The sequence below is a fragment of the Medicago sativa genome, chromosome 3, assembly GCF_051527215.1.
Source record: "Medicago sativa cultivar Bolivia chromosome 3, Bolivia_mono, whole genome shotgun sequence".
NCBI classification, from domain to species: Eukaryota; Viridiplantae; Streptophyta; class Magnoliopsida; order Fabales; family Fabaceae; genus Medicago; species Medicago sativa.
The window spans coordinates 51,514,444-51,537,774 of NC_140751.1; the positions used below are offsets into that span (position 1 = coordinate 51,514,444).

Below are 23,331 nucleotides of genomic sequence, written 5' to 3' on the forward strand. Positions count from 1 at the left end.
AGATCTTTGATTTCATGTTGATTTCTGATTCTTTATTCTTCAATCGCCTTCTCTAACAAAGATCCAGACAAATCAATTCAGAAATCCAGGAAACCCAGGAAAAAAAAAATGAAAAATCATTGGCATAACAACCAGGACAATCCCTATCCATTTAATTAATGTGGTGATTCCGTGAATTAAAGACAGGAAAACTCATGGCTTAACAACGATTACACCAAATCTAATCAATGCACTACAACCAAATCTCAACAATTACCCTTTCCACTCAGCAAAACTCACACCACTATAATCTCAGTGATGCTTTTCAAAGTGGCTTCATAAAAACCCTCACTTTAGCCAATGGATTCTCCAATCTTAATGGCATGGTTCACTCTCACTTTAACCTTTTTCTCAATTTTTAATTTTCTTGTTCCATAACTGTTAAACTTGTTTTTTCTTCTTATGAATTTGCAGATGACCTTTTTGTAAATTTTCAATTTTGTTCTTGCAGAAGTGTTGAATTTCGTTTCTTGTTTCTTCCAGAACTTCTAAAAATACCGCATTTGTCAATTGGCAATTTTATGTATCCAAATAAATGATATTGATTTGGGGATTTATTAGTGATTTAAGGATTAATTAATTAAACTTGTCAAAAAAAAGGATTAATTAATTAAAAATAATGAATGAGAGTTTTATATTTTTGATTTTTTTTGGTTTATTTGGGGATGAAGAAGAACGATAGGGAAGAAGATGAAGAAGAACACAGGGAAGAAGATGAGGATTATGTGTTTGTGGTTTATTATAAACTACAATAGATTCATCCATGATCCAAGGGTATCCATTTTAAAAAAAAGATCATATAGTTATAAATAAAAGATTTAATAAGGTCTATGGTGGACCACCTCTAAAGTTGGTATCCATTCCAGAAATGTGCCTAATTGATGTTTAATTAAGCACTCATAAAGATAATTGTTGTGTAGCTTAGCTCTTTTGAGAGGATTTTACATATTACATTATTTTTTTAGGGGATATTACATACTATTATTGATAAACAAACAATTATTAATCAAAAAAATCTTTGGTTTAGGTATTCAATACTACTAATACACTTTTTTTACACGTTTTTTACATAAAGAAAGCAGATTTACAATACTATTATTATTGATAAACCTTTTTCTTACTATTATTTAATTATTTTATCATTAAAAGACTACAAAATTGTAACAACAAATCTGTCAAAAATAATTGCTAAAACTCAATCACAAACTATATAATTTTTTTTTAGGGATCACAAACTATATCATAAAAAATGTAATTGTCATTTGTCACGTAAAAAAAATATCAAAGCATTTCAGTTAGTTTGAAAATTAAAGGCCACGTTCAGATCCGTAAATAAATCTTTGATATAAATATATAAATGCATAATAATAGGTAATAGAGGGGCACATTCATAAATAAATTAAAATTAACAAGACAAATGGTACAAAAGGTATCCAATCTTATATCCAAGCCATCCAATAATTTAATAATATATCAATGGTGTATTTGAGTTTTTACCATCATGAGAAAATTAAGAGACATTCCCACCATAAATGCCACCTAGAAATTAATTAATAGATAGTGGTATATTTTGAGTATAACTAATAATAACCAACCCCATTTTGCACGTAAAGAACCAGTGCAAGAAGCAAAACTTGTCATAAATGGAAGAAAGAAGAAGAAACTAGCGTAAATGAAAGAAAGAAGAAGAATTCATAATAACCTCCAACACAAATTAACTCACACAGGGGTATTATAGTCATTTCAGTTGGGAATGAGCATTTTTTGTTTGGTATAGAACAGAATTCATAATACTTTCACACACACATATACATATCTATAACACAAGCCATATACCAGCATTATGAAATAATGGAACATTAGAGGATTTAGCCACGCTTTGAGCATTTGGACCAGCTTCTTCTTCTGTGGCTCTGTTATAAACACACATCTTTTGATAATCAGGACAAAAGTAAGGCCAAAACAAACGTGTTTGTATGAATAAATTGGCTCAAAAATCTCTCCAATTTATAGAACTTAAGGTTAGAGTGATGAGAACTATTGATTTCCTAAAATGGAATTTACCTTATCGTGAGGAAAATGATATTAACAAAAGTTAATTAAGGTAGCTGAAAAACGTGTTGCAAGTTGCAACCATGTAATATATTTGAATGCAACCCAACATGAGTTAACTCATGCTAGAGTTCAACATGCGTTAACTCATGCTGATATTCAGCGTAAGTTAACTTGCGTTGAGTATACCGAACATGAGCTAACTCACTTTGGGGGTTATTTTCATGAGACATGTGTATATGAGGCGATATTTGCATAGGGTACACTAGAGTCTTGATGGAGCTTCATTAAAGGATTAAGAGGAGTACTCACATGCTTAGCTCCTAAAAGACAAGTCAGTTTCTTCCTACAAATCAAGACAATATTTTCTCTGTGAGATTGTAATTCAAAGAGTGGAATGAGCTACCTCTAATCCAAAATTAACATCAAAAATTGACTTTACTTTATTATGTTAATTTCAACCATAGATGTTCCTGATACTGTGATGTCATCCACATACACTAAAAACGTTGTGAACTCATCATTGGTCTTTAAAGTAAAGAAGTTAGCTTCTTTAACCATTTTCTGCTGATTTGTTTCAATCTCTTTCTAAGCTCTTATTTGCATAACGACAATGTTTAATATTACGAAACATTAGCCGACGAAACATACGACCAAATCTGTACCATAAACAAAAACCATATTGGGAACCACTTAGCAACGAGGAAAAGATAATTCATCTAATATAGTGACGGTTGTTGGATTAGATCTCCTCAAAATCAAAAGAAATAAAAGGTAATTTTTAATCAATGTTGGTGGAGAGTGAGTAAAGATGGAATGCTAGCTGTCTCTCTCTGACTTAGTTCAAGAGGAGAAATTAATTTGGGACGAGAACCGCAACGGGTGTTACTCAGGTAAATATGGATATAATGCTATAATGAGAACCTCGGATGATAGTAATAGACTTCATGAGCCAGGCACTGCGAACAATTTGTGGAGAGTACGTGCACGACAAAAAGTACGTTATTTGATGTGGTGTGTATACATGGGCAAGGTTTTGCATTCCAACCTATATGAGATTGAGAGCAGGTCGTCCAGTTTCCCACATCTTACCCGGTATGTTTTGCCGAGAACAAGGACAATTGGCAGGCATTATTTGATGGTAATCACAATAGAAGTTGTCGGTGCGCTGCAGGCCTGCTGCCTGTCATAAACCAGCGCCTTTAATTCAGTGAAGGAGGTGGTCTTGAACATTGTAGTAACTAAGACAAGAATGTTGGAGGCCATGGGGCTGCTGTTTGTGGTAGAACCGCTTTGGAACAACAAATTAACAGCAGATAAGATTGGCATTCATGCGTAAATGATATTGTTGATTGTTCAGACCCATGAAATATGTTGGAGGCCAGTACTTCTGCACAAAAATCAAACTTTTGAGCATGTGCAAGCTGATAATGTTTGAAGTCGATAATCAAGGGCTGCCATTTATTGGGCTAGTTGCCGTTTATTTGAATCTTTTCCATTTTATATTGAATATCTATTAATATGGTGATGAAATACAGAAAGGAAGGTGGGTGTTGCATAATTTGTATATGAATACAATGATACAATACATGACATTGCTGAAACATAGAATAACCAACATAATACAGTACATTGCAAAAACAAACAATCATTAACCAATAAACCCAGTACCAGTAGTAATTATCTAGTTAAAGTAAAACATCAATAAATATAAGTCAAAACATATAAATAAATATAAGTCTATTTAAAGAGAGCTACAGAAGCTAAGCTCTGTTTCACCATTTTTTTCACAATTCATGTCGCTCAACTCAATCTTGAATCAACCAACTGTCTTAAGTAAAAAAACTGGTATGATTGATAATCACAGTCCGGAATATGAAACACACCAGATGATGCAACATTTCTAACTTCTTCACAAACTGCATGTACGTGCGCAATGCAACTATCTTTATCTTGGGGCACAAAACCATCAGAAAGCATGGCATTCATGTCATTGAAGCTTTCCAATTCAATGAACTTAGTCATGAGTAAAGTCCAAACATTAACATTGATTTCAATCCCTAACTTAACAACCATTAGACCCAAAAGTTGGTACACTCGCGGTATTGCGTTGATTTCGCAAAAGGAATACACAAGTTTATTAAAAGCATCATGACTAGGATAATAACCCATCCTCAACATGTGTGTAAGAACATGTGAAATATTGGCAATGTCATTCAAATGGGAAAGATGAAAAAGAGCAATGTCGAAGGTAAAAAAATTAGGTGAATTGATATGCAAGAAAACAGAAAAAGCAAATTGGGATTGACCAGTTGTAAAGAGAGAATCCATAAGTAAATTTTTAGCAAATGTATTTGGAACAAAGGCATGAAGTTTTACCATGTGATGATAGGTATGAACGAGCAGATCGTGGTGCCCTGTATGCGACAAAAACCTTATCAAATGTAAACCGGAGTGTAGAGAGTTGTTTTTGTCTGACTCGAAATAACCAATAGATTCCAACTTTTGGATAATAGTGTCAAATGATTTGAAACGGCGAATGAGGCGATTGACAACAGGAATCATTCGATCGCAAGGGTGAAGCATTGGGTCATTCGTATTATCGACAAAGGAGCCCGTCGGAAAGGAGGAGGTTAACCATAGTAACTCAATAGGGTAACCTTTTTTTTTCATGGGGGGAAAGTTTGAGTGGTGTTTTTTCATAACCAATTGGGGAGCGTGGGTTTGTTGTGTTGTCATCATCCTTTTGAGGATGCGATGTGATGGCCGCAATAACATTGATAAATTGGAGTTCATGCTTAGGGGAACAAGTACAATTACTATAGAGGATGGATCTAGGACAAAAGAAGTAGATGCGGGAGCCGACAAAGGAACAAGTACAATTACGAAAGAGGATGGATCAGAGACATATGAAGGAGATGCGGCAGCCGACAAAGGAACAAGTACAAAACAAAACACCATCGAACTGAACTTATGTGTTTTAGGTTTTAGGGTTTAAATACAACCATCCTCCATCACTACATTATCTAGTCGGCCCAGCCCAATAACCATCCTAATACAAAATGAGAATTGCTTTTCACACATGGAAAATACGTTTTTGCCCACTACCGCCTCACTATAGCTGCAGTTAAAGTGTAGTTCCTCACAGAGAATCAATTGTGATTTTACGCGTTTCGATCGAAAACTAAAAATATATTGAGGCTTATTCGGAATGCTACGAAACATTACAGATCCTCTATATGTATTTTTATAAAGGTGTTTGCAAAAAAATCATCTCAAAATTCGATTTCTAGGTCCATGTTTTGGTTTCCTAAGTTTTTTGCGCATTAAAAATTCATATTTAATCCGTCCATTGTCGGAAAATTCTAATTTTTGTGGGAATTTTTTTTTTATGTCCTTAGCATGTGTGCAAAAAATAATAATAAAAAAATCAACCTCTATGTAACTTTTTCGGACGCGCAGTTGGGAAAATATTTGTGATTTTACCTGTTTTGGTAAAAAAAATAAAAATAAATTGAGGCTTAGTTGAAATACTACGAAAATTTGTAGATCATCTATATGTAGTTTTATAGTGGTGTCTGCAAAAAAAAAACTCAAAATTCGATTTCTAGGATAATGTTTTGGTGTCTTGAGTTTTAGACGCGTAAAAAAAATCATATTTAATCTGTCATTTGTTGAAAAATTTAATTTTTTTGTGGGAGATGTTTTTTGTCCTAAACATGTGTGCAAAAATTGTGAAAAAATTAAACCTCTCGGTCACTTTTCCAAACTCACACTTGGAAATAAATTGCAATTTTACACGGTTTGGTCGAGAAATCAAAATAAATCGAGACTTAGTCGGAATGCTACGAAACGTTATAGACACCTCTGTAAAAATACATGTAGAGAATTTGCAAAGTTTGGTAGCATTCTGAATAAGCCTCGATTTATTTTGATTGTTCGACCGAAACGCGTAATATCACAATTGATGTTCTGTCATGAACCGAACCTAAGTGCAGCTTACCGCTGGGGGCAAAAACGTATTTCCCATATGTTTTTAAGGAAGTATTGGAGGTCAGAAAAGCAATTTTCATACAAATTGGACTTCTCTTTTCTAGTCTGCCCATTAATCGCTTTTATCAGTCTAATTTCATTCTATTTTATTTTCGATTGCAACCAACCTTTGAAAACCCCTCTCTTAAATAAAAAAAAAACCTTTGAAAACTCCTCAGTTTACTATTTTTATTAAGTATTGGTTTGATTGTCTAGTAGGAAAAAAAAAAGGGGGAATTAGTCACTTTAGTCCCTGAATGGGAGAAGATTCGTCACTTTTAGTCCCTGAATGAAGAGAAATTGCAAAATAGTCCCTGCATGGTCAATTTCAGGGACTACAGTGACTAACGGAGTCTACATTCAGGGACTAAATTGACTAACGAAGTTTGCATTCAAGGACTAAATTGACTAACAAAGTCTACATTCAGGGACTATTTTGCAATTTATCTGCATTCAGGGACTAAAGTGACGAATCCCTTCCGATTCAGGGACTAAAGTGACTAATTCCCCAAAAAAAAAATCTCTATTTAGACAATTTAAATGACTACTTTATCATCTCCGTGAGTTTAACTCAGTTGGTTGGATTATTTTATATTATATGCAGGGGTCGAGGTTTGAACCCCCTTGACCAATTTTGTTTAGCTTAAACACACTTTTGGCCCCCTGTGTTTGCCTCCGTAGCAATTTTGGCTCCCTATTAAAAAAAACACTTTCCAGCCCCCCAACTTCACCCCCTTTTCCAACTCAGTGACCCCCCCTCCTATTTTGACCAGGTCAAAGCACATGTGGCATTCAATTGAGATAAGTGAGTGGTCACGTGGATAATAGCTAATTAAAAAAAAAACAATAAAAAAAGAATTAAAAAAGAAAATGGCATGTGAGGAGAGAGGATATAGATAACAGTCAGATTTTAGGGTTTTTAAACCCCAAAATCATAACTCAAATCCATCGTTCTTCTCCAAAACGCCGCTCTTCCAACATTCTTGTTCCTTCATCTTTTTCATCGTTTAGCTTCGTTTTCCTTCACCATCTTTTTCTTCATCCTTAATCCTGGTACCACAACTCCATTGAAATGCAGAGCAAGGTTGGAATGTCATTGTGGTTCTGAAGCTCCATTAGTAACTGCTTGGATAGATGAAAACTCAGGTAGGAGATTCTATGGTTGTGGAAGGTACTTTCAGATAAGAAAATGCAACTTCTTCAGATGGTATGACCCTGACGTGGCAGATAGACAAAAGAAGTTTATTCGAGCTTTGTTGAAGACGAATGACTAATTGTGTAACACCCTAAACCCTTAAAGTGAAAAATCATGCAAAAAATATTGATCGTACCTAATTAGAATGTGGCTGCTGGTGCTTCTTTAATGTGGTGGTTTGAAGGTGGTGAAATATTATAATGGAACACTGGAACGACGGGGATGTGTGTGTCTGCAGGCACTCCGACACTCAAGTCAGTAGGTTTGGAAATGAGGTTGATAAGTGAAAGAGATTCTACCTTGGAGGCTGCGAGGAGCCTCCTATTTACAAAGGTGGGTGAATGCAGAGTCGTTGTAATGGCACACTAGTGTCGGCGGTTATGAAATCGGGGGAAGTGTAACCGCTGGTGAGATATTCGTGGGAACGTGGGAAAGAGATGTTACAGTTCGTTTGGAGTGGTCTCAGTTGCTTCGAGCACCTCCTCACAGAAAAGGGTGATTTGAAAGTAAATGGCCAAATGCAGCATTTGAGCTTGATTTGTTATTGGGCCTGAGCAACTGGGCCCAGGTCTTTGACCAATCCAGAACAGTAGCACCCCAAATCGTGGCTCTTGGTAAAGAGTGATGACTTTAAGACTGAGCGGCAGAACTTGTAACGCCCTATTTTATTTATTTATTTATTTATTTGTTTGAGTTTAGAGTCTTTTCTTTTGTAATTTAATTAATATATTTGATAAGTGGTATTTTTTTTGTTGTGTGTTAATATTTATTAGTAGCCCCTATCTTATTATTTAGTAGAGGAATATAATTATTTAGAATTATGAGGCTTTGGAGGCAGAATTGCAAATAAGAGAAAATAAGTAGGTTAAGGCTTATATAAAAGAGGAGAGTCGGAGTTAGAAAATAGGATTTGCGTGCAAACAGTTTTTGGGAGAAAAAGGAGAAACCTAGAGAAGAGAAGAGTCAGAGAAGAGAAGTTTGTAGAATCCTTGCAATCAATCAATCTAAAGTCAGGGTTGGATTAACCTTCTCTAATTCTAAGTGGTGTAATTCTGAAATTGGGTTTAACATGTTTTGTTTTGAATTTGTGAATTAGGGTTTAAGAGTTGTAAAGGTTGTTAATATATTAGAAAACCCATTGAATTTGCATACAGTTGGTGTTCAGATCATAGGTTATTCATAGTGCAATGTTCTAATCAGTTTTTTGGATTTGGGGGGAAGAGAATTGGGGTTCTTGATGAAGAACTGACATATTCTCGTAACCTGTTCTGTCATAACTCGCCTCGCGAGTAAGACTTGGTCGCCTCGCGAGTAGCCTTTTATCGCTCGCCACAACGAGTAACTCAGTAGGAAAATATGATTTTTGTAAACGTTATTTTGGGTCGTGTTTTATATGGTTTTGAGTGCCTTAATATGAATAGAAATGATTAGGCAAGTTTTTGGATCAAATTTGGGTATATGGAAGTTTAAAACATGATTTTTGGGTGAAAATGTCAAGAACCCAAGAGCTATCAGCTCGCCTCGAGAGTACCCTTGCTCGCCACAACAAGTAGCCAAGAATTGAACTCGCCACTGCGAGTAGTTTCCCTCGCCTCGTGAGTTGCCCAGTGGCAGCATTTCCTGTTTCGCATTCAGGCGTCTGTTTCATACGTTTCTATTCTAAGTTAGTCTTTGGTGTAAACATGAAAGTTGTTGATAATTGTGATATCTTTCCAGTAGCTTTGGTTTGACATGAAAATCTGTTGTGAATAATTTATTATGTTGTTATTTATTGTTTATTTTTTGCTGTTTATGTTGTTAAATTCTGTTGATGAATTATAATGCTTATTATTATTGAATGTGAATTTCACCCCTTCTGTTTGAATGTTGCCTCTACGTGGGTAACGTGCAGATAACCAGGAATAACTATTGAAGTGAGTTGATTCTCTCACGCGTCGTCTTATGGTCGCTTTGATACGTAATGGGATTGGGATCTTTGCTTTGCTTCCTTTTGTTACGTGTCTTATGAATTATGTTGATGAACCATTTGAAATGGAATTTTTAAGTTGTTTATGTTGAGACATTTAGTGCCAAGTATTTGTTTAAACATTTAAGAATTTTTCCGCTGCAACATGTTTGGAATTATTGACAGCAGTTGTTGAATAAAGATTAGATTTTAACTCTATACATGTTTAAAGGTATTTTGAAGTACGAAATGTGACATCCTGTTTGTGATGAACTCTAATTATTTTATAATATTTATATGTTGGGAAAACGGGGTGTTACTGCGGATGTCTTTACGAAGAATTTGAAATATATCTCGAAGGAACGGACAACACGAAGGTGTGCTCGTTATCTGTGTTGAAGCCCTCCTAACATCATGGTGACGGAGTAATATATGCTCACCGTCAGATGCTTTGTAGGCTCCACATTGAGCGGTCCAGATGGATAGAAGTTGAATAGATACCGTCAGATGTTTTTAATTGATAAATATTAAAAAAAAACATAGAACAAATATTTGTAACTTATACATAAAAATGTACGAGACAAGTATTTATCACAATTTTTTATGAGGTTTTTGTAAAACCCCATTTTTCCAACATATAAATATTATAAAATAAATCAGAGTTCATCACAAACAAGATGTCACATTTCGTTCTTTAAAATATAAATAGATTTAAAATCTACTTTTTATTTGAAACGACTGCTGTCAATAATTTCGAATACGTCGCAGCGGAAAAATTCTTAAAAGATTAAACAATATTTGGCACTAAAGGCTTCAACATAAACAACTTATTAAACATTCCATTTCAATGGTTCATCAACATAATTCATAAAGACACGTAACAAAAAGGAAGCAATGCAAAGATCCCATCCTGTTACGTATCAGAGCGATCCTAAGACGACACGTGAGGGAGTCAACTCACATCAAGAGCTAATCCTGGTTATCTGCACGTTACCCACGTAGAGGCAACATTCAAACAGAAGGGGTGAGATTCACATTCAATAATAATAAGCATATAATTCATCAACAGAATTTAACAACATAAATAATAACAAATTTAACATTATAAACAACAATTATACAACATTAATGCTTCACATAATTACTCATTATCAACTCATTAGTTACAATAACAACTTGACAACACGACAACAACATCGACAACTCAACATCAACGACAACTTAACATCAACGACAAATGCAACGACAACTTCATCAACTTGACCACTTAACATCAACGACAAATGCAACAACAACTTCATCAACTTGACAACTTAATTATGCATGTGCTACCAACTCAGGGCATAAGCCCCCAACTTTAAATATGAATGACTAAGCATTCCAGGGCATAAGCCCTCAACTTTAAGGATGAATGACTAAGCATTCCAGGGCATATGCACTCAACTTATAGAGCATAGGCTCTCAGTGTGGTGAATGACTAAGCATTCCAGGGCATAAACTCTCAACTTTAAATGTGAATGACTAAGCATTCAAGGGTATAAGCTCTCAACTTTAAGGATGAATGACTAAGCATTCCAGGACATAAGTCCTCAACTTATAGAGTATAGACTCTCAACGTGGTGAATGACTAAGCATTACAGGGCATAAGCCCTCAACTTTAAATGTGTCTGTCAGAAATTCATCTTTTCCCAACACCCCTGCTCCATCTCTTTTCAATCCACAAATTTCAATCCAAGTTTTCTTTTGCACTTCCAGTACTCAAATTAAAAAAGATGTAGCAAGAACATAGCATGAAAAAGGAGAAATGAAAATGAAAAAGGGGGAAACATGGCAATAATCTCATGGTTTTGTATCAACGTGTTGACAATGGCAGATCGGCGCGGCGAAATTGTGTGGCATCACGGCAGTCACCACCGAACATTGCAAAACACTCCTCACCACCATCACTAGTTTCAATCACATCTTCTTCCTTCAAAGACACCTCAAACACAATCAACACAACCTCTCCCCCCAGTTACCTAAGTAATCATCTTCGTCCCTCACTTCACCAATTCTTCATCACACTCTCTTCACCACCTCGTTCTCGCCGGCGACGCTCTTTTAACATTCGCTTGCAAACACGTCGCAGTGACCTACGTGTCTGGGTTGAAAACGAATATTTATTTATACGATTGGAATGTTATTCAGGTTTTGGGTTGCATTTGAAGTGCTATTTGGTTGTTGTTGCTGTTGTTGGGTTTAGTTTGAATTGAACAGGTCAATAATCTCATGGTTTTGCTTTTATTAAGTTGATTTTTTTTACAATATGTTTTTGAGTTTTTTCTCAAATTGATAAGATGTTGAGACAAACAAACCCAGAAGTTTGTTGAATTAGAGACGGTGAGAGATAGATGTATCTAGTGATTTCAAGTTTTTTTTTGCTTTGAAGATAACTTACGTTTTTTTTTTTAGGGAAACTCATGTATTTTTATTTGTTTTAATTTGGTTTTATTAATGATTGAAATGAATAAATATAAATTTTTTAATTTAATTATTATTTTTGCCATGCTGGCATGCCACATCAATTAATGAGTCCACATGGCATCCCATGTGGTGTCCATGTGGTTTTCTCCGTTTGTCCAGTCAGCGTAAATTTGACTGCAGGGACCAATTTTGCTAACGGCAAAAACGTTGGGACCAAAAATTTATTAAAATTTAAGTAGGAACTAATGTTGGAAACACGCCTATTTATAAGGACCTTAAACATAATTAACCCTTTATCTTATTACGAAACATGTCCGCGTGAGCTTAGTTCAGTTGCTATGAACAATGCATAATATATGCAAGGTTTGGGGTTCGAAACTTGACCACCACAAAAAAAATCTTATTATGAAACCCACTTTTATGACAATTTTTTCTATAAATAGTTGAACTTAATAATACAAAATAAATTTAAATAATTATATAAACAGAAATTAAATCTAATTTTAGTATATCCATATGTATTTAAACCCTTTTAAGTATTTTTTATTCAAATTATCCAAACATCATGAAATGACAATCACTTTTATGTTAAGGAATCCAAACATAAATCAAATTTATGTTCAACTCACTTTTATTCGAAATCAGTTCAATCAAAACCAATTATGACAAAACCAATTCCCGTCACACAAGAGTTAGTGGTAGAAAGTCAGATCAAAATTTTGTAGTCCACTTGTATCGACTCTTGGATCTATCTTTTTTTTTTTGAAACGGACTCTTGGATCTATCTAATGTAAATTAAATAAGATATACTTAATAAAATCTAATGTGGTAAAAAAAAAAAAATCAATTAGATCTTTCTTTTGAAAATATATATAACAAGATTTTAAAATATTTCATCAATCTTTCAACTCCAACTCATATTTTGTAACCATCAACCTTGGGAGCCCTAATGTGGACCCCAAATTAAAAGGACAATGGATGAACCTTAACAAATGACCTATACTAGCCGGTCACAACTTTATTTATTTTTTTTAGGGAAAAAACTCCTTTCATGTAAGAGAAATGATATTTGTACAATTATTTTGGTACAACTTTTATACAACTTTTTCTCTCATACTCACATTATGTTTTTATTCTCTCTCTCTCTCTCTCTCTCTCTCTCTCTCTCTCTCTCTCTCTCTCTCTCTCTCTCTCTCTCTCTCTCTCTCTCTCTCTATTGTTTTTGACTAATGAGAAGAGATAATAACAAAGTTGTCTCAAAGGTTGTACCAAAATGGTTGTTAAAAATATCACTACTCATGTAAACACTCACACAAACTCCTTTCGTTGAAAATTTATTGATTTATTGATGGAAAATTTCAAAATATTCGATCTTTTTTTTTTAAAGTTGAAAATCTTAATCATTATTCAAGAGGTGATTTACTAATATTCGATCAAATACTTGAGAAAAACAACCATTAAAAAATTATTGATTAGTGTTTGAAATAAAATTGGAGCTTGAAAAGCCATTAGAGATGAGCTTGAACAGCCACACAAACAAAATCAAATTTTTATTTTTTTCCACAATATTAGGTTGGTTTTATGAGAGTCACTTTGTTCAGGAAAGATGTCCATGAAAACTAGATCAAAAATAAAATTGTTCAATAAAAGGTTGGAAAGAGAAATGTCCCTGTTGTTGGACCAAAGTGAAGGCTTTTGTTCCTAAAACTGATCCTAATATAATACAGAATCCAATAAAGTCGTGTTAATGCACCAAAAGAACCAGTTCAGTTCTTGATTGCCAGGAGAAGTAGAGACAATTGTAAGTAAGTTTGAATCCTCACAACAAAGAGGAAGAGGCCGATGCAACTTTTAATTCCACAAGAATAAGGAATGGGTTATGACAAGAAGATGGAGGAATTGAGTGTTTGAAGAAGATGACTGGCTAGTGTAGGTAATTTGTTGAGGTTCACTCAAGGTCCCTTCAATTTGGGGTCCATAAATTTATAAATTTTTAATAATAGTTTATACTTAAACGTACTATAAGGGCTAAAAACTTGTTTAACTCAATATTAAAAAATGTTTTGGTTATATGGTGAGGCTGAAATTTGCATATGGATGTTTCAATAGACTGTTGGTTCAATTTTGGGTTTATTTTCGGATTCCCATAAGCCCATAAAATAAAGCTCATTCAATAAAAAAAAAAGTCAAATACCATGTTTAGTCCTTTTAGTTTGACAAAATTCCCAAGTTAGTCCTTTTAAGTTTCGAAAGTTTCAATTAGGTGATTTTAGTTTGACAAAATTTTCAAGTTAGTCCTTTAAGTTTCAAATAGGTTCTTTAAGTTGATAAACTATTTCACTGTTACCCCTACTATCAGTTAATAATTAACTGATACAGAAGTAGTCGTTAAGTTGTTGACTTGGATCAAAATATTGCCTTTTAAAAGCTTCAGGGTGTCAAAACGTTACGTTTAATTGCCACAAATGATCATTCTAGTACTATAAATACCGTTTAATAGTACTAGAAAGGCATTTGTTGTTGTAAATAATCGTTTTCCTAGCACTATAAATGATCATTTATGACCATTAAACGTAGCGTTTCGACACCCTAGAGATTTCAAAAGAAAACATTTTGATCAAAGTCAACAACTTAAGGGCTACATCACAACAAGGGTAACGGTGAAACAGTTTATCAACTAAAAAGACCTATTTGAAACTTTTCAAACTAAGGACTAAGGAACTATGTCAAACTAAAAGAACATAATTGAAACTAAAAGAACCTAATTCAAAAAATTCAAAGGACTAAATTATGAATTATGTCGAACTAAAGAACCAAAAAAGGTATTTGGCCAAAAAAAAAATCAAACAAATAAACTAAACTATATTCAATTTGTGTGTGGGGTCTAAATTTTTGTGGGTGTTGCAAATCCAAAAAGTTTACTAAAGGGTAGCAAGTCTTAGATCTCAACCAATCAATTTTTTTATTATTAAATCAAAAATCAATGGTCAAAAAGTCACTTTTTCCATAGTGGAAAAGGATCAACTGTTACCATGTTAAACTCCACCATGTTTGAAACCCACTTGATTATATCATGAGTCCCACATGTTACTCTACCGTCATAACTTCTGAAATGCTTTTCAGCGCATCCAGCAGCTTGGAATCACCCTTCATTATGCTTATTTCATAATCATTATCTAATGGTCCAGCCTTAGATATGCTTATTTCACCATCAGCGGCGTAACTAGTCTTGAGGTGGCTACCGTGATAGCTGCTTGGGACACTATAGGCACAAAACTCACCAGGACGCAACCTTTCTCTAGCATAGTTCACTCGTACCCTCCGACCATTAGGATCCTGTGACAACACAATTTTAGATGCTACAATAAACATTGCCAGCTTTTTGAGTTTTGCAAAGAGCAGCAAAATGAGCCGATATAAACAAACATCAACAATTAGTTGATGGTGAAATTGTAATACAACTGCCTTATAAAAATTTGTACCATCATTCTTTCTTTATTGATTAAATATACAAGTATAAATATAAGTTGGTAAATACTAAAACTTACTCCCTCCGTCCCACAATATTGTCATGTTTTAAAAATAAAAAAAAAACATATTACCATCTAACTGAGGGGTAACCGTGGCGCAACTGGTAAAGTTGTTGTCATGTGACTGAAAGGTCACGGGTTAAAGTCCTGGAAACAGCCTCTTGTGTAAAACAGGGTAAGGCTGCGTACAATACACCAAATGGTGGGACCCCTTCCCGGACCCTGCATATGCGGGAGCTCTAGTGCACTGGGTTGCCATACATCAATGCTTACAAAGATAATTTGGTAAAATTACTATTCTCTTTTCTTTAGTTAATAGTTTTTTCTTAGTTTGTGTGAAACAAAACAAGCAAGTATGCCAATTAATACAGGACAGAGGGAGTATATTTTTCAAATACTCAGTCAAGCTTTTGAAATCTGATTCCATTTTGAAAAAAAATTCATGGTTTCTCTAATATTATCCTTTTTAAGTATATTACTGAAGAGATCTAAAAAATATAAAAACAGATGATATAGATCATTAACAAAGAGAATACCATAATGCAGGTAATAAGGATATCACAGCCACATATGCATTTAATATTTCTATCTTATCTTTGGCTAAATAACTGCAATTACTTCCTCCAATATGAACAAAGGGTATTTTACTATTTCATAGTTCATAAAATAATATAAACATTAAGTGATGAAAACTCAATTCTTGAATGGAGGCTTGAAGTCATGCTCACCATGTGATTTAGCAAGATGATTCATGGGAAAAACTGATAATACCTGGTTTTTCATGGCCTGAAGGGAAATATTGATCGTCTGAAGGGCAGCAGACGCCTCCTTGGTCGTTGCAAAAGTCACGTAACCAAAACCTCGAGACCTGCCTGTTTCACGATCCTTGATAATCTTTGCTGAAAGAACATTAAAAATGTCCGTTTCAGTGTACAAATCAATAATCACCATATCATGAAATACATATTCTTTGACACAACTACAATATTTATTGTTTGTCATATAAACATTCGTTGTTGCTTGCCATTTTGTCACGCATGACAACTGGTGGCAATTAAACAACTCTACAATTGTAAACTAATTCTAACAAAAGAGAGGAACAAAATAAACCCACAAAAAAAAAAAAAACAATAGCATTTATGAGTACACAAGTATAAATAAGTTACCTTCACTCTGTCAAAACAAAGTAAGCACCTAATCAAATCATACAGAAAATGAACATCATACTAGTTTGCTTTGGCTCACTATGTCAGATTCATAAACAATTTAAAAGTTGAAACGGATGTTTTTTTATATTCCCTCTGTTAGATAATAAGTTATTGGGCATATGCTATCGGACCCTTAAGGTTTCTAAGTTAGTAGTCTAGTATTATCTTTGTAACTTCATTTTGATATGTTATGGCCGATCCATTCAAATGAAATCCTAGTCTTCTTTGCTATTTTCTCTAATTCTCTATATTGTTAACATGACATCAAAGAGCATGGTTCAATCCTCCTTGAACAACTCGTTACTTCCATTGAGTTTCCAAAACCAAAAGTCTGGGAATATGTTTCGTTTTGCTTTTTGGTGAGTTAAGATAGAGCATGGTTCAATGCTTAGTTGAATTAGTCGAGGAAAGAACAATTGTGGTTGGTGTTGTTCATAATCATTAACGTGTGTGGCTTGGTTGGTTGATGTTCTTCTTTAGTTGGTTCTCTTTGGTTTGGTTGGGTCAATTTAAGACCCTTATTTAGTTTCTCTTACTCTATCTGTTAGTTTGTTTTTGTTTTGTTTGGTTTTGTTCTGTTCAGCTTGATTTGGTTTCCTTTGGCTTAATTTGGTTTTGGTTAGTAGCTACTTTGGCTATTTGTGAAGCACGACGTTATAGTGTTTCTTTTGGTTGTTTGGTGACGTCAAGATAGTGCTCACAATTTGTTTGTGAAGCACCATGTTAAGGTGTTTCTTTCGGATAATTTGGTGAGTCAAGATGGTGCTCACAATTTGTTTATGAAGCACAATGTTATAGGTTTAAAATTCTAAGTTAGTAGTATAGTTGATTAGGTATTATTATATATTATCTTTGTGACTTTACTTTGATATGTTATGTCAGTGTCATTCTAATGAAACGTCTTTTGTTATTCTCCCTAATTCTTTATATTGTTGATAAACTCTACTTGAAATGATGAAAAACTAGTGATTGTGAGAGTCAGAAAGTAAATTACCATCAAGAACTTCCCCGTAGCGAGCAAAATGTTTTCGGAGACTATTTTCATCAGTTCTATATGAAAGACCTGCATTGTGATTGAAATTTAAAAAATTGTAATCACACTCGATTTAGAAAATTCAACAAGATAAACTAACATACCTTCAACAAAAAGCTTTCCGGATGACATGGATCTAGTTGCTTGAAATACCAAAGATACACCGTAATTGATCTGCTTGGCAGCAGAATTCTTGAGTGGCTTCCCCATTTTACCAAAGAACGCCATTGCTCAAACCTTAAAAACATCAAACCACAGAAAATTAGGATCACTTAAACGATATATCCAGTGTTCATTGTAACTTTTCATCACATTCCACCACCAGTTCCATCAAGGAACCTTATGTGATGTGACCACCAAGTGTAGTGGTTGAAGTGGCCAAAAACCTAAATAAATGTTTCCACTTGATAACTGAGACATTAATAAAGCACCAATGAAACTGAAATTGAATCAGCTAAATCTTTAGGTAAAAACTTACAAGAAGCCAATAACCAAAGATATTAACATTGATAAAAATAACAGATCCAATGGTAAAAGGGTATATGCCTCAAATATAAATAAAAAACAAGTGGTGGAAAAGATTTCATAGAAGGAAAACCCTAATATGAAACCTTATAGTAATTTAATTTAGCACAGCAATGACTCAAAACGCTTCCATTTTATTTGAAAGGCGATCTTAAGGGCTGTGCTTAAACATCAAATCAATGATAAACAGATTTAAAAACACAAATTAATAATAAATTAGAGTATCCCTCTGAATAAATTTCTCTTCAAGAAATTCAGTCCACTACTTTTATAACTATAAATCATCATTGGGACAATCATGCATGAAAAAAAATATCATAAGAGAACAGAACTCATAACATTGAATTGATAGCTATGAAATATCAATAACAAGATCGAAGAAAGAAAAATTGAATTTTTAACATATAATTAACATCATTGGATAAAATAAAGAAAAACCATATGAAAACTTTCAAATAATAATCAACAAATTCAAACAATTCAATCTTGTTGAACTACTATCTGAAGCATTTCATATGGTTTTCATAGGGAATAAACAAATTCGAACGGTGAATAGACCTATGAAAGGTGCTGGCTTTTTGAATCTGCTGCAGAGAGGCTTCAGTGGCTCGGTTTTATCTGTTTTCTAGTGCAGGTGGTTTTCATTGTGTAGGCTATTGGATGGGCTTTTGTATAGTTAGTTTTTTGGCCTTTTTTGCCTTTTCCTGTGGCTGTTTTTGGCTGTGCTAGCTCTGTTTTGCTGCTGTTTTCTTTCTGTCGATCAGTAGGCTTCCTGCTGTTGTGTTTTGCTTTAGCCATTTTGCACTTCTGGTGCGTGGTGTTATAATATATATGCCGATTCAAAAAAAAAAAAAAAAAAGAGAACAGAACGGTTGTGGGTGGTGAGTTCTTGGTGTTTCCGTTGTAAGCTGCCTCTGTTTTTGGATCCATGTTGGCCGTCACTAGCTCTCGTTGTATTTGGGTTGTTTGGAGTGTTGGGTGCTTTGAGTGTGCGGGTCCTTTGAGCTGAGTCTGTTTCTTTCTTTCTGATATGATTTTCTCGTTTGCATCACCTCACATCGTGTCGAAGGCCTTACAATTATGTGTTATGGATTCTGGTGGGCTAGTTGCTTTTGCTTCGAGATCCGGAGTTGGTATCTAGTCACAATCTTGTTTGGCTGGTTGTGGTGTTGCTTTGGTGGATCGGGGGTGAGGGGTACCCTTCTGATTTGGTGTTGGAGTTTGGTGGGCCGGTCACTTTTGATTCGAGATCGGAAATCAGTTCTTCGATTCAAGTTTTGATTTGGGCTAATTTGGTGTTCTTTCGGTGGACCAGAGGTTGAGAGGTGGTGGAAGTCGAATGAGTATTAGAATAGGACCTTTTCGGGTGTGACTCAGTTCTAGTGATGCGTACAAGTTATTCTATTTAGAGGGGTGTTTTTTGGGTTGAATAATGGCGATGGGTTGTTATGGATATCACTTTCAGCGGTGGCTTGCGAGTGATGATTTAGGAGGTGAAGTTTATTTGGCGGGGTTGTCCTCAAGGGTGTTGAAGGTAGGGATTAGTTAGGTGTTGTGTTTGGGTGTCTTTATGGAGTTTAGTTTGGGTGTTCCGCCTATATATGGGGCCTTTTGTAGTCTCTGAATCATCGGTATCTGTTCGTCTCGAGCATTATTAAATAAATTTTGTTCTTTAAAAGAAAAAAAGTTAACTAACTTTGGATTAACATTTTCTTCTTTTGTTTGGTTCTCTTTCCTCCTTGATAACATTAACATATAATACAAAAGAAATAGGTTAGACTTGCCTAACTTTAGATTTATGTGTTTTTGAAAAATGTGTTTTTGAAAAAGATGTTGTCCTAATTCCCCTTTTCTTTGTATTTATCTTCTTTTTTGGTTAATGAATTTGAGTAATGCATCTTGCATTACTTTTGTTTCTATATTTTTATGAGGGGGGTTTGTGAGAATGAACACATACGCATCATTCATAAATTCTCATGCCATCTCACATTCTCGCCTTATGTTTTATTAATTTATTCTACAATGTTTAATCACTGGCATTTCATACAAAAAGTCGTTTGATCATGTAAGGATAGTATGAAAGGTCAAAAGGAAATGTCTCACTATGCATATTTGCACCCTTCTAGATTCGGGTTGCTCGTCACAGTCTCATTCTCCGAACAAGTTTAATTATACCTTTCCCCTCCTTCTTATTCATCAATCTATTCTCTAATTATGAAATTTAATGTCTATCAAAAATATAATCTTACCCATTCTTAATTTTTCGACACGTCATCAAAATTATAACTTTTTGTGTCTTTTCCATCAACTTCCCCCTATTTTTTCTCTCCTAAAAACAAATTAAAACAAACTTATTCGATAAAACATACTAACTTAATCTTTTTTTAAAGAACAAACTTAATCTTAAGCTCAATCAAAACAAATTTTCCTATAATTCAACTTCTAAATATCAAAATAGTTAAAAAAAAAATATCTATTCTCTAATTATGAAACTTAATGTCTATCAAAAATACAATCTTACCCCTTCTTAATTTTTCGACACGTCATTAAAATTATATCCTTTTGTGTCTTTTGCATCAACTTCCCCCTATTTTTTCTCTCCTAAAAACAAATTAAAACAAACTTATTCGATAAAACACACAAAGTTAATCTTTTTTTAAAGAACAAACTTAATCTTAATCTCAATAAAAAGAAATTTTCCTATAATTGAACTTCTAAATATCTAAACTGTTAAAAAAAATTATAATATTCTATTCTCTAATTATGAAATTAATGTCTTTCAAAAATACAATCTTACCCCCTCCTAATTTTTTGACATGTCATCAAAACTATATCCTTTTGTATATTTTGCTTCAACTTTCCCAAAAAAATTTCCCTTAAAAACAAATTAAAACAAACTCACTTGATAAAACACATTAACTTAATCTTTTTGTAAAGAACAAACAAAATTGATCTTAATCCCAATCAAAACAAAATTTCCTATAATTCAACTTTTAAATATCTAAAGAGTTAAAAAAAATTACTAGAAGCCATATAACTACTTTTTAAAAAATTACACAGTTTCAAGATTGTTTCTTTTCTAAAAATAATCTGCCTTTATTTTTTTCTTTATATTTTTTTTTGTCAAAAGATAAATTATATTAAATAAAAAGAAATAGATGAAGAGACTTAAGACATTAGACATGACTCAGGTACAACAAAAATTGGGGATACCACATAATAAATCAGACCAAGTGGATCGACCAAATCTATCGTAAAAAAAATTCACTAATCAAAAGTGAAACCGTACACGGGCGCGAAACCAGGTTAAAAAAATGAAAACTAAACCTCTGCAAAAAACAATTAATGGATCCACCGTCAACACAATATCAAAATCCAAGTGCCAACAACTTCCTAAACAAATCAACAAGCATAAAAGTTCTTTCAAGCTTGAAGAACCAGAGTGTAGACAAACAAGACACTTTAAAACCTACATATCTCAACATATTTGTAAACGATAGAGAATCAAAGAAGTCACGCCACCTTGTGGTCACATTATAAAATATTATTTTTTACTGTTGTAAATTATTAATTATTATATCTTTTAGAAAGATGACTATAAAAAACAATGAAAACGTGATAAATGTGTAACGCCCTACTTCTATTAAAGCGATAAAACACGCGAATAATACAAATATACAAGAAATAGACGTCACGTCTTCAATTAGTTCTCAAAACATGCATACTAAAAATTTCTCAAAATGTCGCAGCGGATAAATAACATACATCTCCAAAATATTCATGTCATAAACTCATAATACATCATCACATTTAATCTCCAAATCCCGACATATGGGTAGAATCTCAACAACATAATCAATCCAAAATAAAGGTAAAGACCGACACCCTAAGTCAGAGCCCTATACTAAGACTCCAAAAACGAATAACGGAGGTAGCTCCCGCCCTCGAGCACTCACCAAGCAAGCAACAACTAGTCCTGCATGCCGTCTACCCATTCATACAAATAGGTAGGCAGTCAACCACAGACCATTGGGGGTTAGCTTCACATCATCATAATCAAACATAAACAATCATAAGCATTTAAGGATTCATGCATAACGCATATACATATTCAACATTCCTAAAGTACTATCATCACATATATATTACCCCAGCTCAACATCAATCATTTAATTATACTTCTAACATAACACATCAAGCATATTCATACCTTAAATCATCATCAAGATTTATCACTTAACAACATCAATCAATATAAGAAGTACTCACCTTGTTCCTCATTTAGCATAATTAATCTCAACAAATACAATTAAACATTTTAAAGTTACAAACAAGTAAATTATCATCACCAAAAGATCACCCAATCACATACATATAATTCACAGTTCATCATTTCACCAAAATAACATCATCATTTAAAATCACCAATGTGTACAAGTATAACAAAACATCATCAAGTACACAATTCACCAAGTTCACCATTGCACATAAACATTTATGCATATATTCAACTAAATCACATAATTCACCATTCACAACATTCATCAAACACATAAGCAATTATGACTCATGACAAATTATGCAATGCGCCTGGAGACACGACTCCTATATGCATACGGTACCATCATCAACAAAGGTCGTCATCTCATGATGCAACAAAAACATCATATAACCATTGAATACAAAATATTCAAATCACACCACTAGATATAAATATCCTTAATCACATTCACTGGATGTAAACATCCTAAGACTCATGATGCATGAACATATGACACACTATACGCATGTTCAACAACAATTTAATCATCATTATCAACTTCATTGGATATATAAATATCCTAAATCACACCTTCATTTTACATACATACATACATACATTCACCACTCACCACATCAAAATTAGCATGTATGAATTCACCACCAACAATCAACATTTAACATGTTCAACAACAACAACACATAACCATGTTTATCACCAATCATTCATCAAATAATCATCACCAAAAACAACCACCTTTCATATATGCAAGCACCACAATTATCACCATCAAATTGCATATAAGAATTCAACACCATAATTCCATACATGCAATCACCACATCCAAATATCTACATTAAGCATGTATAAATTCAACATCACCAATCGACATTTAGCATATTCACATCAATAACATCGACAACATCATCACTATCAAACTATTATCAAAAGACAACACTTTCAAAGAAAGTCGACATTTAAGGAATTTAACCAAAACTAAGCAAACATATTTCATTGCCTCAACAAAACACATGCACTACTCACATAT

The 23,331-nt window shown here is 33.8% G+C and overlaps 1 protein-coding gene and 1 non-coding gene across 2 annotated transcripts; both read right to left on the reverse strand.

The window, feature by feature from the left end:
- Window positions 1–14,569: 14,569 nt before the first annotated feature.
- On the reverse strand, window positions 14,570–19,077 carry LOC146938130 (glycine-rich RNA-binding protein 4, mitochondrial-like). Its single transcript, XM_085752139.1, has 5 exons — window positions 18,581–19,077; window positions 17,602–17,734; window positions 17,459–17,527; window positions 16,028–16,155; window positions 14,570–15,062 (listed from the first exon to the last, which is right to left on the reverse strand). Exons 2-5 carry the CDS (start codon window positions 17,723–17,725, stop codon window positions 14,814–14,816), a joined length of 570 nt encoding a protein of 189 aa, XP_085608265.1. The 5' UTR covers window positions 17,726–17,734; window positions 18,581–19,077; the 3' UTR covers window positions 14,570–14,813.
- On the reverse strand, window positions 18,245–18,317 carry LOC146938131 (small nucleolar RNA R21). The gene has a single exon (XR_015033859.1). It is a non-coding gene; the product is annotated as a small nucleolar RNA R21 (small nucleolar RNA).
- Window positions 19,078–23,331: the final 4,254 nt, after the last annotated feature.